The 15,341-nt window shown below is 43.8% G+C and overlaps 1 protein-coding gene across 19 annotated transcripts in view; it reads right to left on the reverse strand.

Moving 5' to 3' along the window:
• Positions 1 to 15,341, reverse strand: part of LOC100649439 (muscle calcium channel subunit alpha-1) — a 58,611-nt gene that overhangs the window by 38,026 nt on the left and 5,244 nt on the right. For all 19 annotated transcript variants that reach the window (XR_007227752.1, XM_048414569.1, XM_048414577.1 and 16 more), the window contains exons 2-3: positions 3,452 to 4,081; positions 1,999 to 2,104 (exon numbers count right to left, since the gene is read on the reverse strand). Coding sequence is in view for 18 of the 19 variants with exons in the window: in XM_048414569.1 (XP_048270526.1) it covers positions 1,999 to 2,104; positions 3,452 to 3,762 (417 nt within the window). In the remaining variant the exon portion in view is untranslated. The remainder of the gene's footprint in view (positions 1 to 1,998; positions 2,105 to 3,451; positions 4,082 to 15,341) is intronic.

The following is a 15,341-nucleotide window of genomic DNA, read 5'->3' on the forward strand; positions in this document are numbered from 1 at the left end:
GAGGTATAGGCAAGGTGCAATGTTGGAAGCAATTCCTCAACTTTCGAAAACTCGTTCAGACCAGCTAGCCGCTTTAATCTGTAAACTCGTCGCTATTTTGGCTAACGGGTTCTCGCGACAAGAAATCACGCGTGACACTGAAAATTCATTTAGCAAAGAGTGGAAAACCTTTGATCGTTTCGACACGTCGATCGATAACCGATCAAGTTTGTTCGACGTTTGCCAGAATGTAACTAAAATGTAAACGCTTATACCGCGTGTACATTGTCGATCGAAACTGTCTACAGCAACTTGCGCTACGCTCTTCTTGGCACACATCGGCACGGAGAGGATTCCGTGACGTAAACGTTCCAACAGGAAGGAAAATCGTCGGTGACGAGCTACGACGACGAGCGTCGCGTTCCACGTTCGCCATGAACCCCGGCAAAGGTCAGATCGAAAAGAAAATTTACGGCACGCGATTATCATGTTCCGTGCATCGAAACGCCGTTCTTCGAACTCCGATTACTCGATTTCTATCGAAATTGAAATTGCTAGAATTTAAATATCGACACACTCGATGAATAACGTCGCGATGCTTTGGAAGAAAACGATTTTATCGTATTCTTTCGCCGATGATGTATCTTCCGTCGTTTCTTGGGAGCGTTTTTCGTATTTCGTACATTTTTCTATCGAAGAATGTTTAAGATTCCGAGGCAAAATATTCGTAAAGTTCCTCGTTGGCTGAAACTCGTTACGTTTAACGGTATTTCGTTGCGACGAAAGCAAAGGAAAATTTGTAATTGAAAACGCTATAAAGAACGAGGAATTAAACTCGTAAGAGCGTATAAATTTGTTCAACGTAGAGAAATCGATCGAATCGCGAGCAGTTTTTTCTTATTTTTGTGCTCCGAATGCAGCCTTGAAACGGAACTCGCGCGTCAATGTACGCTCTTTACGTAGCCAAATGCTTTTTGCCAAAGTTTCCGGTCTGACGCGGCGCACAAGCGTTTACCCTACCGGCAGCGGTAAACCCGTGGAAAAAGGCCAACCTTTGATAGAAGGTTTTATACTTCGTCTCGAAGGTTAGGTCTTAGCGTATTATCTAGGAAAACCTTTTATCCATTTTCCGGAACACGGGTTCGCTAGTTTCGATTCTATGGAAGCTCGAATTCACCTCGACCCTCGTACGTAGCTCTTTCCAACTATCTTCGATCGCTTTTCTTTCATCGGCAAATATTTACCGTGACCGCTCCTTATTTTCTTTTTCTCGTCTTCCTTTATCGCGCCCGTCTTAAATAGCGCGCACAACGTTCCATTTAAAAAAAGACAGAGCCCTGCTAATAAGCACGAAACTATTCGCGATTCTAAAATTCAAAAATTCTAAAATTCAAGTCGGCGATTCGTTAAACAGCGAAATTTATCGGCTCGGCCTACGAGTGACTCACAAAACCGTCGTCTTTCCGTTCGACCCGTATACACTGGCCTATATATGAATCATATTTTCCAATAATAGCGAGGAACGATGGGTGCCGATGTTAGCAAGATTGAGCAATTATCGAAGTTTCACCTCGAATAAGTTCCATGCCATCAACCCTATCTCTTGGACGTAGCGTTTATTTATCGATAACCCAGCCGGATCGCGTGGTTCGACGAACGGAGCTTGTTATTCCTATTATCTTCTCTATTATTAGCTTAATCGAAATTCCTTGGTCGGAATTCGTCGTTCGAACGATATTTCTGTTGAACTTCGATCCGGGGTTCTGGCATCGATCAATTCGTTCTCCGTAAAATGTACGAGAATAAGAGACAGGGAAGAGGTCCTGCGAGTTGTTTATCCGAGGTGTTCGACTTCTGGATCGTCAAAGCGCTTAGCACGTGGCGTAAAATTTCTACCAAAGAAGCACAAAAATAGCCGTGCGATGCCTTGCGAGTGTGCTGATCGTATTAAGGAGAGGGGACGGGAAAAGGATTCTCGAAGCAGAGTAAAAAGCGCTAAGAACAAAAGTAGGTACTTACCAAATACTGGTTGGTCAAATTAGAATCGCCAAATGGGTACGGTGTGTAGACTGCCAGGGCGATGCAATTCGCGAAAATCGTCATGAGAATAAGCCACTCGAAAGGTCTGAAAAGTTGCGTCGAGAGATCCGGCTAAGGAAAATGAAAATAATGTGGGTAACGCGGTCGATGGTTCGCCATGCTGGCTCGCTGCTATGCCGCAACTCTCGTTTTACTATTTCCCGGTCTTCGCCAGGTAACTGCAGCGTCGATATTTCTTTTTTCTCCGACATTTTGATGGCTTCTAACCGGAAACGAAGTACGAAAAGCTGTAAAATTTCTCGCCGCGTTCCCACGGTTATACTATCGTTACGAGGGATATCGTAGCGTTTCTCGCGTAAAACTTTCCCTCGTTCGTTTCCTTCGTCTAATCAGTCGCATCGACGAGAGCGAGGAAACGAACATTGCCCTGAATTGATAGAGGCAAACTTCTTTTCACTGCACGTTGTATCGAGCGTACAGACAACACGGCGTATGTATACGTTTTACGTAACAATGGAAAAGCGGGGGTAGGTAGGCTCTGAACAATATACTCTAGAATGGGTTTGTCAACAAGGGTTGACGTTCCCCGGCAAGTTCCCCGGCATACGTTTCCACCCGCCTCCATTGGCCTATTTCGCTCTCGAACAAACACGGTACGTTTGCCGCGACAGGTTAGACGTTACGAGAGGAAAACGAGTGGAAACGAATAAGCAGAGACGAAACTTTGAAAGATAAGGCTGTGTGCAGTTACAACGGTGCGTGCTGCGACCAACTGTCGCGTCGCTCTGACAAGCGGTGAGATACTTTTGCGAGTATCTGGAAAACTAAATTCTCGGAACTCGCCGAAGGAATTGCTCCGAACGTTAACCTTGACAACGCGTATATCAAGGCCGATCTATATGCGAGGAAAACCTATATAAAATTACCGCTGTTACTTCATTTTCGTTACGAAGACATTTAACAGATACAATTTTGATTAAACAGTTCGTTTCGTAAATCGATTTTTATGCTCCAATTTCTCCCTCGCGTTTTTACTAATTTATCGTTTATTTATTCGGACGGAAAGAGAAGAAATAAAAAAAAAGAAAAAATGAAAAGCTAGAAATACATACAAATAGAAAAGGCGCAAGGATATAAAAGACAAGTTCGGACGTAACGTTGTCGTAAAACACGGTCAGGAGCGTATCTGAAAGACGTTAGAGACCGGCCGAAGATTTCCACGCTCGCGCGGCAAGATTCTTAACGCGGAATCGAAACGAGAAACCGTACGCATCGACGAGATCTCTCTCGTATTTTTCCCGAGACCGAGATACATCCTAATATCGGAAAAACCTGACTGAGCCAAAAATAACGGGAAGAACGTAGCCAGGATGAAGCCAGGTCGTGTTCCTGTAACGATAGGAAAAAAGTAAAAGTTCTGTAAAAAGGATACTTCCATTCGATAACGTCGATGCACATTTTGCGCACGGGATTTTTCAGGGGTAAACAAAAGAGAGCCCTGAGTGGTCTGTCGGGTACCGCTTTGCCACCCCTTCGAGCCGGCCTTTTGGTGGCAGATTTGGCGGCACCGGTGCTGGTCCCGTGTGTCTGGCCCGTTTGAGACTGCGCGGTAGCTGGCTGTCCGTCCTGGGCAGTTTGGGAGTTCCGGTGCTGCCCGAGGATGGGGGGGGTCGCGGCAGTCGGCTGGGCCCCCGGCAGCTCAGGGGGGCCCAACCCCGAGCCCCCATCCCCCCCCGCGCTCATCGGTCCCTCCTCCTCGCCTCGATCACCGCCGTGCTTTCTCTTCTTCTTCTTCTTCTGATCCTTCTCCTTCGCTTCCTCTTGCTTCCTCCGCCTCCTCTTCCGCCGCCTCTTCCGCCTCCTCCTCCTCCTCCTCCTCCTCCGCCTCCTCTTCCTGTTATACTCGCGTATGCACGCTTCTCCGGCCCCTGCCTGACCACGCAGACGCCCAAGTAGACGCCTGACGACGCCGATCGACGCGCTCTCTCAGAGACGCCCCACCACCCGCTGCAGCTCGCCGGCATGCTACGGCACTGAGCTCTTTCGAACCTCCCTCCGTGACCTAAACGTTAAACGTAAACCGTTAGTGTCCTTTCTTCTCTCGTATCGCCGCTTTTCACTATACGTGTGCATTATATATATGCACGTGCATATCCAATTGTTTTACTCCAACTTTGTTTCACGTCGCATCGAATATCCGACTTGTTGCGACTGATCCTGACGAGTAGAACCTTCGGAACCGCGTAGTAGTTTCGAGGCGCAGAAACCGATCGTTTCGAAAGACGCGAGTATATCGAGTGCACGTGTGTCGCGTGATTTATTTGCTACGACACATCCGCGTCCTGATTAAATTCTCAGCAGCGCGATTAACGCAGCTGGTATAGCTTTCGATTAGGTTTAATCAACACTGTTACAGCTGGCTCCAAAATCTCTAAACTCTGCACGTAGACCAACGAGATCGATGGATCGACCGGTGGCAGTCTTCGCGCACACACCCAGAGTCGATATATCGACCTGCTGGCGGTAAAAGGATTTTAATAGCGTCAAGAAACACCTTGTCGTCGATACGTACAACGACTAGATATATAGAGTTGCAAAATCCACGCCCTGCAACAGACTGCATATGTTGCGTAGCTTTATCATTTTTCGCGTTTGGGGAAAAGCGCGTAGCTTCGCTGCTACTACCTTTCCATTTCGTTTCTCGAACAGAACTGTTGGCAAATCTGCACGGCGTTCGCGTTCAAAAGCAGCGAACGCTATACGCGATGATCACATCGATGATCGTCTCGTAGGTATGGTCCGTCTGGCATTGGATTGATCGAGATATTCGCGAAAATGGGAAAAAGTGGCGATAGCTGTATAGATTGTTCCTCGAGAGTTCGCAGCGGACGCGATAAATATTTACGAGCGTAAGACGAAGTGTTTCGCTGCTTGTCTCGCGCCTCGTTAACGTTCGAGGCTGTGGATGGGGCGATTTGACGTTGCCAGGCTCTCGCCAACGAGTTATGGGTTGACGGAAAAGGGATCGAGCGTAAAAGCCATTCGTTGTTCTCTTCTTTGTGTACGGGTTCAAGCCTGACATCGGTCTTTCTTCTCCGGTGGAACGAGAATTGCCGTTTTGCGTTAGCATTTCCACGTTACACGGCCGATTCTCTGGAAAACAGCTCCGCTAAAATGGGTTAAATCGTAACAATAGAGAGGAGATTTCTCGCCGCTCGAAAATGAGCTCTCGATCGAGCGACATAATTAATTGCAGGACGAATTGCAAGCAGAAAATATTCGAACGATAAGCTGGAAAAATATTTCGAAATTCACTGCACGAGCCTCGAACGATACGATATATCGTGCGCATTGTACAGAACATTTGCAAGCGATCGTCGTAATTACGTTGATAAAGTTTCGAAAATGGACACGCGAGTTACGAGATATTTAACACGAGCGTGTACTCGCGTACATCGCAAATAACGTTCGAAGAGTCAAGTATTCGCTGTCAATTAATCTAGCGAGATCGTCTTTGGTCTGACGCATCGACTATGCATTTAGGACGCCTATTCCTATTGCGTTACATAAATACCTTTTTCGTCTCTGCAGAATGTACGACGACGACGTCGGTAATGCGAGAAGACGAAAAGTATGAAAATGAAAAGTTTCCTAATTCGCGTTCGAGTAAGTTTATCGGTCGATGGTACTCGATTTCGTCGACTTGACGGATCTTCTCTCGAAACGGTCTACGCAGATGGGATCGGATAGGGACACCGAGCAAATTCGTGTTTCCGATGGCAACGATCGGATAAAAAATGGAACGGTTCGGCGATAAAAGCCATGGGACGAGAAACTATTGAGTTTCGGCAAGTCCGGGAGTCTGGGATTTATAATGGACTCGCGCGCGCTATATTTAGTGAGCCTAAATACTAGAAAGCTGTAGCTACGAGCGAGTTTCTCGTGCGCGTGCTTGTTTCAATCTCGTCGCGTGAACTTGTCTGAAATCGTTTGCCCCGACTGATCCACTGCTCCCTTTAAACTAACGCTACGTACGTACGTTTATAGCCGTTCGTAGTGCCGCCACGACCATGTGCAGCGTATGCCTTACGTGCGTTTAATCGATCGTAAATTTCGAGTCTCGTTATCGATCGATCGCGTCGAAACGTTACGGTAATTTTGAATAATTTTCAACAATTTTAATATCATTCGATATTAATATTTTATTTAACAATAATAGATTTTAATATTATCGTAGCTTACGGGTCGCGAGTTACCGATTACTAATAAGCTGTCTCTCGTAACGAAGACAAGTCCGCTGTCGAGAAAGACGAAACTCTGGAAATAAATTTTACCAATTGCCGATCGTTCTACGCGACGTAAGATTTTTAGAAAGTTGTAAGCTAGAAAATTAGAATGTACGACTCTATAGCGGCGATTCGCGTTAAAATAAATCTTCGTTTGGAAGACGCGAGATCGCGAAACTAATTACGAGAGGACGCGAATGGAAGAACGTTTCTTCCGGAAATCGAATTTTCCTCCTTTCATCGGGATGACTCGACAGTTCCTCTGTAACTACAACGCGCAATTTTCGGTTTTCCATTCGCGTATTCCATTATGCAGGTTCCGCGATCGAACAGGAGCACGATGCACGTATATCGAATATTCGTCCGATCGAGTTTCGCGCTGTATGTAGGTTATCGGATAATTAATGAAAGCAGCGAGTATAACTCGTTCGACCATCGAAAAAGTTGATGTCAACGAATTGTTCGTTCGTTAGGAAGGAACAGCTTAATGAAATTTATCGGATAACGAGTTTGCGAGAAAAGATATTAGCATCTATTCAGAGGCGGTAATTGTCGAGAAATTAAAGAGGCGAGTGATCGGTGGTTCGGAGCGCCTGACGAAACGAACGTTTCTATTAATTGATCACATATGTCTATGGTTTCCCGGCTTTCCATCGAGTTTCTAATAACGCGTTGCACTTTGTAACTACGTTTCGTGAACGTTCGCTCTTTCCAGCCAGACCTTCGTTTCTTCGCGCTTTCCAATGACACGTTTTCGGCTTTCGATCCTACTTTTAACGATGCATTGGCAATTGTGAATCTCACCGTGGTATCCACGAAACGTCGTGTCGGTACAGAGTGCAACGCGCTATTAAAAACACCGATCGAAACCGCGAAAACATCGTCTGATGTTCAACGTGGAACGTTAAAGTCTAAAATTCCCGTCGATCGTTTGCTCGGCGTTAAACGTTTCGCAACGAGAAGATAAGTTCGGTGGGATGCATCCCAAAATACAGCAACGGAAGAAACTTATGTCTTTGCTCTTCTTTGTAGCCTTTCGATCGAATATCGGTCGGCGCTAACAAAGTTTCCTCGTGTCGAACGGATATAAAGACACGCTCGTTCGTAAGATAGTGGCCGACTGGTGCTAACGAGTTAAATTTAGTTCACCACTTTGCTGCCACGGAAGCATCGGGCAAGCTGGGCCGCTTACCCGTTTACCTCCTGGCATGAGCTTCGCTCCGGCCTCCTAGCAATCCCTTTTCGTTCGACAGATTCCAGCCCTTTTCTCTCGGTGAATGTCCCTCTCAAATGGCGCCCTTACTTCCTTGCTTCGACTCGATACGGCCGGATCGTTTTGTCACAGATACAATCAGAAATATATTGTAGGTATAAAAGGTATAAAAGGTAGCGTCGTGAGTTACGCTGCTCTCCCTTGATTAAAAGATATCCTATATAACGCTTTGACGGTCGCTGTCGCGTAAACGTGATTTCGATCTGCTACCTGTAGACAGCCGTTTACGTAACATAGGTTTCTTTTTTTTTTTTTTAATTTAATCGGCACTTACACGCGAGACAGATGATCGATGCATTTGACGGTGTTGTATCAAAGCGAAACGATTTACAGATAGACCGGGAAGAGCGTCGATTTGCGAGCGCAACGATCCGAACGAGTGAAAGCGAATGCTCGCTAAACGTAGATTATAATCGCGATTGCTGTGACTGTATGGCACGATGATCACGGGAAACAAACGAATGCAAAACGAATCGAGATAGTCCGATAATGGATTCGGTAGAATTTTCTGAAAAGACGCGTCGTAATTTTGTACGAAATGTTGATTTACACCGAAATCTACTGCAGTCGAAGCGTCGACGCTGGGACATGGGACCGTCTAACGATGCAATTTATTAAGCGATAGTTATTTTCCAAATTAACGAAAGAAAGAGCTTGCCAGAGTTTCGTCGCTTCGCTCCGTGAATTATATGTATTTATAATTATAAATTATTCGTTAAAAACATCGCGACACCCTAACGTGACGCCATAGAGTCAACCTACGCGCGATAAACAGGGAAGAAATCGATATCACCGTAATAATAGGCGTTATCAACCTTTTCTTTTTCGCGCGAACCTTGCTATATGGGCTACTTAATGGAAATAAGCGTAAAAGTAGGTGCGACGTCGAGGTACTTGGATATTTAATCAGCCTCGTCCGAGGTGATACTTTACGATCAAGACCGGTGCCAATAATCTAGTAATGGAGAATCGATCGTATCGGTTAAGCACCTAGCTTGATTGATGTTTACATTAATGGAGAAACTAATTGCCAACTGGTACTAACAAGGATTCGCGCGGCCGAGCTCATTTGGCTTCCATTAATTACAATTTTATGGGTTAACGATATAGAAATCGATAATCACGAAAGAAGGTAGAAAGCATCGCTCTTAAGAAAAGACACGCTGCCAAGCTTTTGTCGCTAATGTTCTACTTGTTTATTTGCTTATTCATTGGTATTGACACATTGTTCACCGGTTACGAGTTAACTCGTGTCTTCATGGAAAAACGTTGCCGACCGGCCACGAGAAAATTCGCGATGCGCTTTCCTTTCGCAGCAGCGTCGTTTAACTTTAAAGTGGTTCAAAAGATTAGCATTTCTTCTGATAAACTGCACCTTGTTCGATGCGTATAAAATGTACCGTACCTATCTGCCAGAAAATAAAACGAGATACAACAAATTTCTACCGGAAGTAGCTAGGGAATGAATGGATAACCGTGGATTCCAAAAAATGCAGCATTGCACCTGACACTTCTCGAATTTCTGAAACTGCTCCTTATAACGATGCGCCGTTCAGACTTCTCGGACAACTAAGAGGCCACGTGTTAGAAAAAATAGTCACTGGCAGAGGAACGAATCTGACTAGAGCGTGTAGAATATGCTCTTCAAAAGGAAAACGCAACGAAACTAGATATATTTGCGAAAGCTATTGTGTACCATTACACGTAGGTGATTGTTACGCTGTTTATCGTACGGAAAAGAAATATTAAAAGTTTAAATAGGAAATACAATTTATTAAAATTTATTTATATCGTTTTACTTCCACGTGCAATTACGAAATAATAGCCGGTGATATGAGATAAATTCCCAGTAAAATTGCCGCTCAACAATGTGTTAACAGGTTCCGGGTTGGTATTATTGTACATAGACCGGATCGAGAATTCTACGAATGTAATTTGCACAAGTTAATGTTGATGAATGTCGATTCTAAGAACTGGCTGATTCTATTCTAGTTCCTAGAAAGTGGAAAAACAGCTGCTGTTTAACTGCAACAGTTCTATATGTTATCACATACTTATACAGAATGCGTCATTTAAATGGAAATACTTAAATATCTGCGTTATTTATGCTCGCCGATACTAGACACTAGGAATGCTATTCATTTTCTCACGAAATTTTAATCGCTGTTTCTAACCGCGTTATATCAAGGGCCAAACTAATTACTAAATAACTAGAAAATCAGAGAATCAAGAAAACTGCGCTTGTCGTATTTCTACCCTGTGGTCTTCGTATTCTACAGGACACAATGGTACGAGAGAATCGTGCAAAGTATTTAATGCACAAGGCTTCTTAAAATCTTTACAGAATGGGAATACGCATGTATACGTTGTTGCAGCGATACAAGAATTCTGAACGAAAAACGTTTGTCGATGGATTCAACTAATTACAGTCTCTTGAGGAATATATTTTTGGCCCGATAGATGTCGATTTTCCTTGAACAAAAGAGCGATTTTGAAAAAGAACGGGCCGATACGGTCGCTTTATGTTTTCCAAAGTGCCACGTGTGCCATTTCATCGACGTGTTTCGTGCTACGGACGATCGCAGTTTTGGACAGAATGTTTACGTAACTCGTGGAAACGGATTTTGGCAGCAAGGGCTAGAGGGGGAAAAAAATAAGAACATCGTGCATCGTAGAAAATGTGCCGCTGGAAAAATTGGCCTTCTTTGAAAGGAAGATGGGAGGAATGACGCGCGAGGGAAAAACGAGGAAAAAGTTGGAAAGGGTATTTATGGAGGAGGAACAGAAAGGAGACACGGATGAAAAAGGAAAAACACGGAGGAGCATCGATTCCGGTGCAATGCGTCCTACGTGATTCTATTGTCCGTTAACTGGAGCTGAGTTTTCCGGCCTGATATCAATATTTCAGCATCACAAAGTCGTCCCTCGACTTTCGTGAAAGAAGGCCGATTGTTCGTGAAATATGTAACTCCCATTCTGTGTCACTCGTCCCTTTTGTTTCTTCGTCCTCGTCTTCTGCGAACTATTCGAGATATAATACACGATATACCAGTGCAACCAATCTAGAAAGGAGAACGATCGAATCACATTTCATGTCGTCATCAATGAACTCGGTTAGGACGCCAAGTACTCCGAATAGAGAGAGAGAGAGAGAAATACGCTAATTGAGGATCTACTTGAAAAAGGACCTATGGTCAATGGCAAGTAAACAGCGTGGACCTAAATTTGTGACACAAATGAACTGCCCAAATTTACGTGCACGATGTATAGATGCCACGTGTATTCGTTTGATCAAATAGCTAAATTACATATTACGAAATTGTCGTTTATTTCGCTATCGTAATCATCGATCGGAATACGCAGTGTTAGACAACTAAAATTAAAAGGTTCGTCGCAATTTTGTCTTATGGGCACGTTTTCCCAGAAGCTCTTTAATTGGCGGAATATCAATCGTAAGGTATACACGAACACGGTTCGTTTGATTTCTATTAAATCGACCAATTTGCTAATGAGATACGACGGACGCGACTCTGAAACAAACTGGATGGAAATTTATTCGCTCGGCGCGTAATAACGTCATCAAAATACTATTGCCATTTCCATGCAAATTTTTCTCCATATTTCTAACGTTATCGACGCGCGTTTCGTCTGGCGGCCGTAAACAACCCAACTGCCACAAAACTAAAAATCGCACGACTCTGATAGATCGCACCTTACGCGAGTGAAATGAGAATAACGTCGGAAGTACTCAAGATCGAGCATTTGGCTAGCGTATCCCGCTCATCCTGCGATCCGAGCTTCTTCTGAAAATCGTACTCGAGATATTTTTACTCCTAGACACATGTCCGGGCAGCCATCGAGATCGTCGAACTTTTCTTGTCTTTCGTTCGAAATAGCGTTAACTCGAATTTTACGTTCCCTCGATCCATGCTCGAACTTTTGTCCTTTCGCGAGGTCTCGCTGCCGCGATGAAAAGGAAAAAAGAAACAGGGCTTTAAAAATAGTTGACACTTTGGATGACGAACAGCCGAGAACATTCCGGATGATATCCAAACAGCGAATCTGCAGAATTGACGTTTCTACCCTGCAAGAGACACTTGTAATACATCGATGACTCGCCATCTATCTTCCGTTCCTCCGCATCAAGTGGATGATGCCCTTGCGGCTCAGGCGAAACGCTCGATATTCGTGCGCCCAAGTTCGTAGTTAAAATCATAAATCACAGAAGGCAAACACGATATTTGTATTCAAGGATATTTCTTTTAATTTTCTGATTTTAACGCCGGACCGTGATCGGCTAGGAGAATTTCAATACGACGTAATTGAAAACGAGAACAACCTGTTAGATTCGAAGATGCAGATCATTTCGAAATAACAGGAAAACCGGCGAGATTTCACGAACGTCGAAGATACAGCTATTAAGACGAACGATATTTGAATATTAAATCTCATCGGAAGAGAAATTTCGTCTACTAGTTTCGAAACTAGCAAATTGCTCCGCTCGTACTTGGCTCGTGCGTTCCAAAATTGATGAAAATAAGCCGATGGATATCGAAGATACGAAAGCGTACCGTGTTGACTCGGCTTGCGTCGAACGCATTAAAATGTAAAAGCCGAGAAGAAAGAATTTCAAGCGATGCAACTTGAAGGACGCTTGGAATTTCTAATCGGCCGAGTTTAAGAAGTACGTATTATTCGTATTATTCCAACTATAATCTATTCCTTTTAACTCTCGGCCCTTTCATGCCGGAACTCGATATACGATCGCTGTCTCGTTCTCTTCTTTTATTCGCCCTGCCGTTTATTCTCGCGGAGATAGATGGTCGTGTTTTCTTCGACCATCAAAAGCGAATCGTACGTCGAAGCTGTCAAATATTACCGGTCGAAGAGTTTCGAAGTAGGTCCAAAGGATGAAATCGCGTTTATCAGAAGAGAAGGAACAATGTAGATTTCGTATTGAAAGGCACAAATGTTCGTTTACTACGAATATTAGTTGAGCATGAATTTACAGCGCACTTCAGAAACTGCTTCGATTTTGATAGACTCTGAACTGATATTTGCCAGTTTATTCGAATTACCAGGACGTGTATATTTTTCAAAATTCGTATCTTTATAGACACAAGTGGAAAAATTGTCTCATATATCGCTGTTACAACAAGTACCGTCGCTTCCAACGCTCGACGTATTTTTACGCGTTACTCGCGTCTTAACCCTTTGCACTGCGAATTTTATTTCAATTTCGTTCCCAGCGGCTTTTAAGCGTTTTATTCGAAATTTACTTTGACTAAAAAATAAGACAATTTAGATAAATAAAGGAAAAAACGAATTCACTTAAATACCAGTATTGAGATGTGTATAATTTTGTGTGCTAAACTAGATTGGCCACGTAGTAGTGACGCACGTATGTGAATATGAGTGTGTGCAAGTATGTGCGTGCGCGGCGTCTCGAAAAACAAACGAATGTGACTGTTTCGTTGACAGCGTGATATGGAAGATGGTGAGACGAAGAGAGTGCTGAGACGCGTGCAAATGTAAATCGACGAAGATCCTGGAAATCGTTTATTAAATAAATCTAAAACTATTGTAATATGAATTCTAAGTGTAACCTTGGTGTTCCTTTACTTTTATTTCGGCGATTAAGATCCACGATTCTCAACGATCAGTTTTATTCACACTATTGGTGTATTTTGTAACTTTTAAGTGTATGATGTACCTTGAAACAATTTCCAGGTTGCAATGCTGCTTTTCTTTCGCACGTTTTATAAAAAAGGTGGGACTCCAAGCGTAACGTTGGTGTTCCTTTACTTTTATTTCGGCGATTAAGATTCACGATTCTCAACAACCAGTTTTATTCACACTATTGGTGTATTTTGTAACTTTTAAGTGTATCATATACCTTGAAACAACTTCCAGGTTGCAATGCTGCTTCTCTTTCGCACGTTTTACAAAAATAGGTGAGTCTCGACAAAGGAGCTTCTGAGATAAGAACTGATGTCGATTCACACTCGACATAGGGGTGCAAAGGGTTAAAATTGTCCATAAACGGACAAAAATCCGCAATCTGATAATTACTGATCATCGAATTGAATAAAAAATTACGGGAAGGTGAGAATCGTTGTCGTCTATGGATCGGGATTGGATTAGAAGAGATCGATATCGTTAAAGCGAAACTTGGAACGTTTCAACGGTAACAAACTATCCAGACAGAAAAGGAAACGATATTTCCTTGCTGCTGAGGCAATCCGTCGGCGGAAGCGTAGCGAAACGGAAACCCGATGCAATTGCAATTCGAACGTCATCGCGCTAATCCTGCACCGGCAAAGAACGTCGTATCGTTGTATGCCACGGCATTACCCCGAATCTTCTTATCGCCGCTTAGCAGACTGTATCAACGGATTTACGTTTGCAAAAGAAAATCACAAAAGATGGACAATTTTTTATCTTATTTCTCATTGCTGTTACTCTTGCATAATGCGATCCGACCAAATTCTACTACGTTCGTTCTTCTACGTTCGCCTCCCTCTTGTTTATTTCGTTTTTACCGTGCATCAAAGTTTTACGAATCTCGGGATCGAATTTATTCCCCGTCTCTTTTATGTAAAGAAACTTGACGATTGCCTGCAACTTTGCATATACATACGACGTACATGCGAAGGAAAATCTTCCGCCTTGCAGCGATATAACGCGACTTTGATTAATTTATACGACGGTGTTACGTATACAAATGTATTAGACCAACGATATACGACTCCAAAGTGCAACAAACGACGATTAATCTAGACGCGTCGCTGTATAGTAAAAATCGTGCTACTTTTGTCCTGATGCTTCCGCGTTATCGTAAACTTGACGACGCTGAAAGATAGGTAACCATTGTCGAAAGGAATATCGCTTGAATAAATATGGAAAAAGAATATGGTTGATTGAAAGTGACAGAGAATGTCGAAAGAAAGAAACGCGGGAGTAAGCTGCGGATGAAATGGAAACGAAGACGCGTTCCGGTATCTGCGGCGCGTTAATGAAGTTTCTTAACGGCGTGGCGCAACTTTCATTAGGGAAATGACAAAGTAAGGGTGGCGGCGACAGTGACTGGTGGCGTTTCGAAGAAAATCAAAGTCGGTCTCTCTATACCTCGGCCTGTTTAGCTTGCGTGACTCTAGTTCCGACGATACCGAATATCATTAGCCTGAATATCGAGCGAACACGCCCGAACCGAGCTTTTGTTTTTCGTCGCCGGGATCAGACGCTCCTTCGCCGAACTGCACCGTCCTCGTAAAACCGTAGGACGACGTTCTTCCCTCCTGTTCGCTGGCGCCACTCTCCTAATAATGGATCGGAGTATCTTTTCAAGGTTTCTCGTTTTCCTCCGCTTTCCCCATCCACACGACCATCTTCTATTTCTTGTGCCGTGTGTGTACGTTCAAACAGCATTATTTATCTCTATTCCGTTCGCTATTCCTGTTCGCCTCGCAAAACAAGATCCAGATTTATTTATGGTGCGTTAAGCTTCGCCGGCCGTGGAAAACCTTCGCTGTGGAACAACTTGTCACCGGTTCGTATCTAACCTACTAACGCAAACAGAAAAGCAACGAATACTACGAGCGTCATAGCGCGATTCTCCGTGTGTCAAAGTTGACACGATTGACGTTTCAGCGATGTACAATAGCCAGCCGACGAGCTGCCGCGTCTCTGTGAATTATGTTCTAATGGCGCTACTTCGAGGCACACGCGCCACGCTCTATCTCGTACGAAAGCGCCTTGTTTCT

This window comes from Bombus terrestris, chromosome 2, assembly GCF_910591885.1.
Source record: "Bombus terrestris chromosome 2, iyBomTerr1.2, whole genome shotgun sequence".
NCBI lineage: Eukaryota > Metazoa > Arthropoda > Insecta > Hymenoptera > Apidae > Bombus > Bombus terrestris.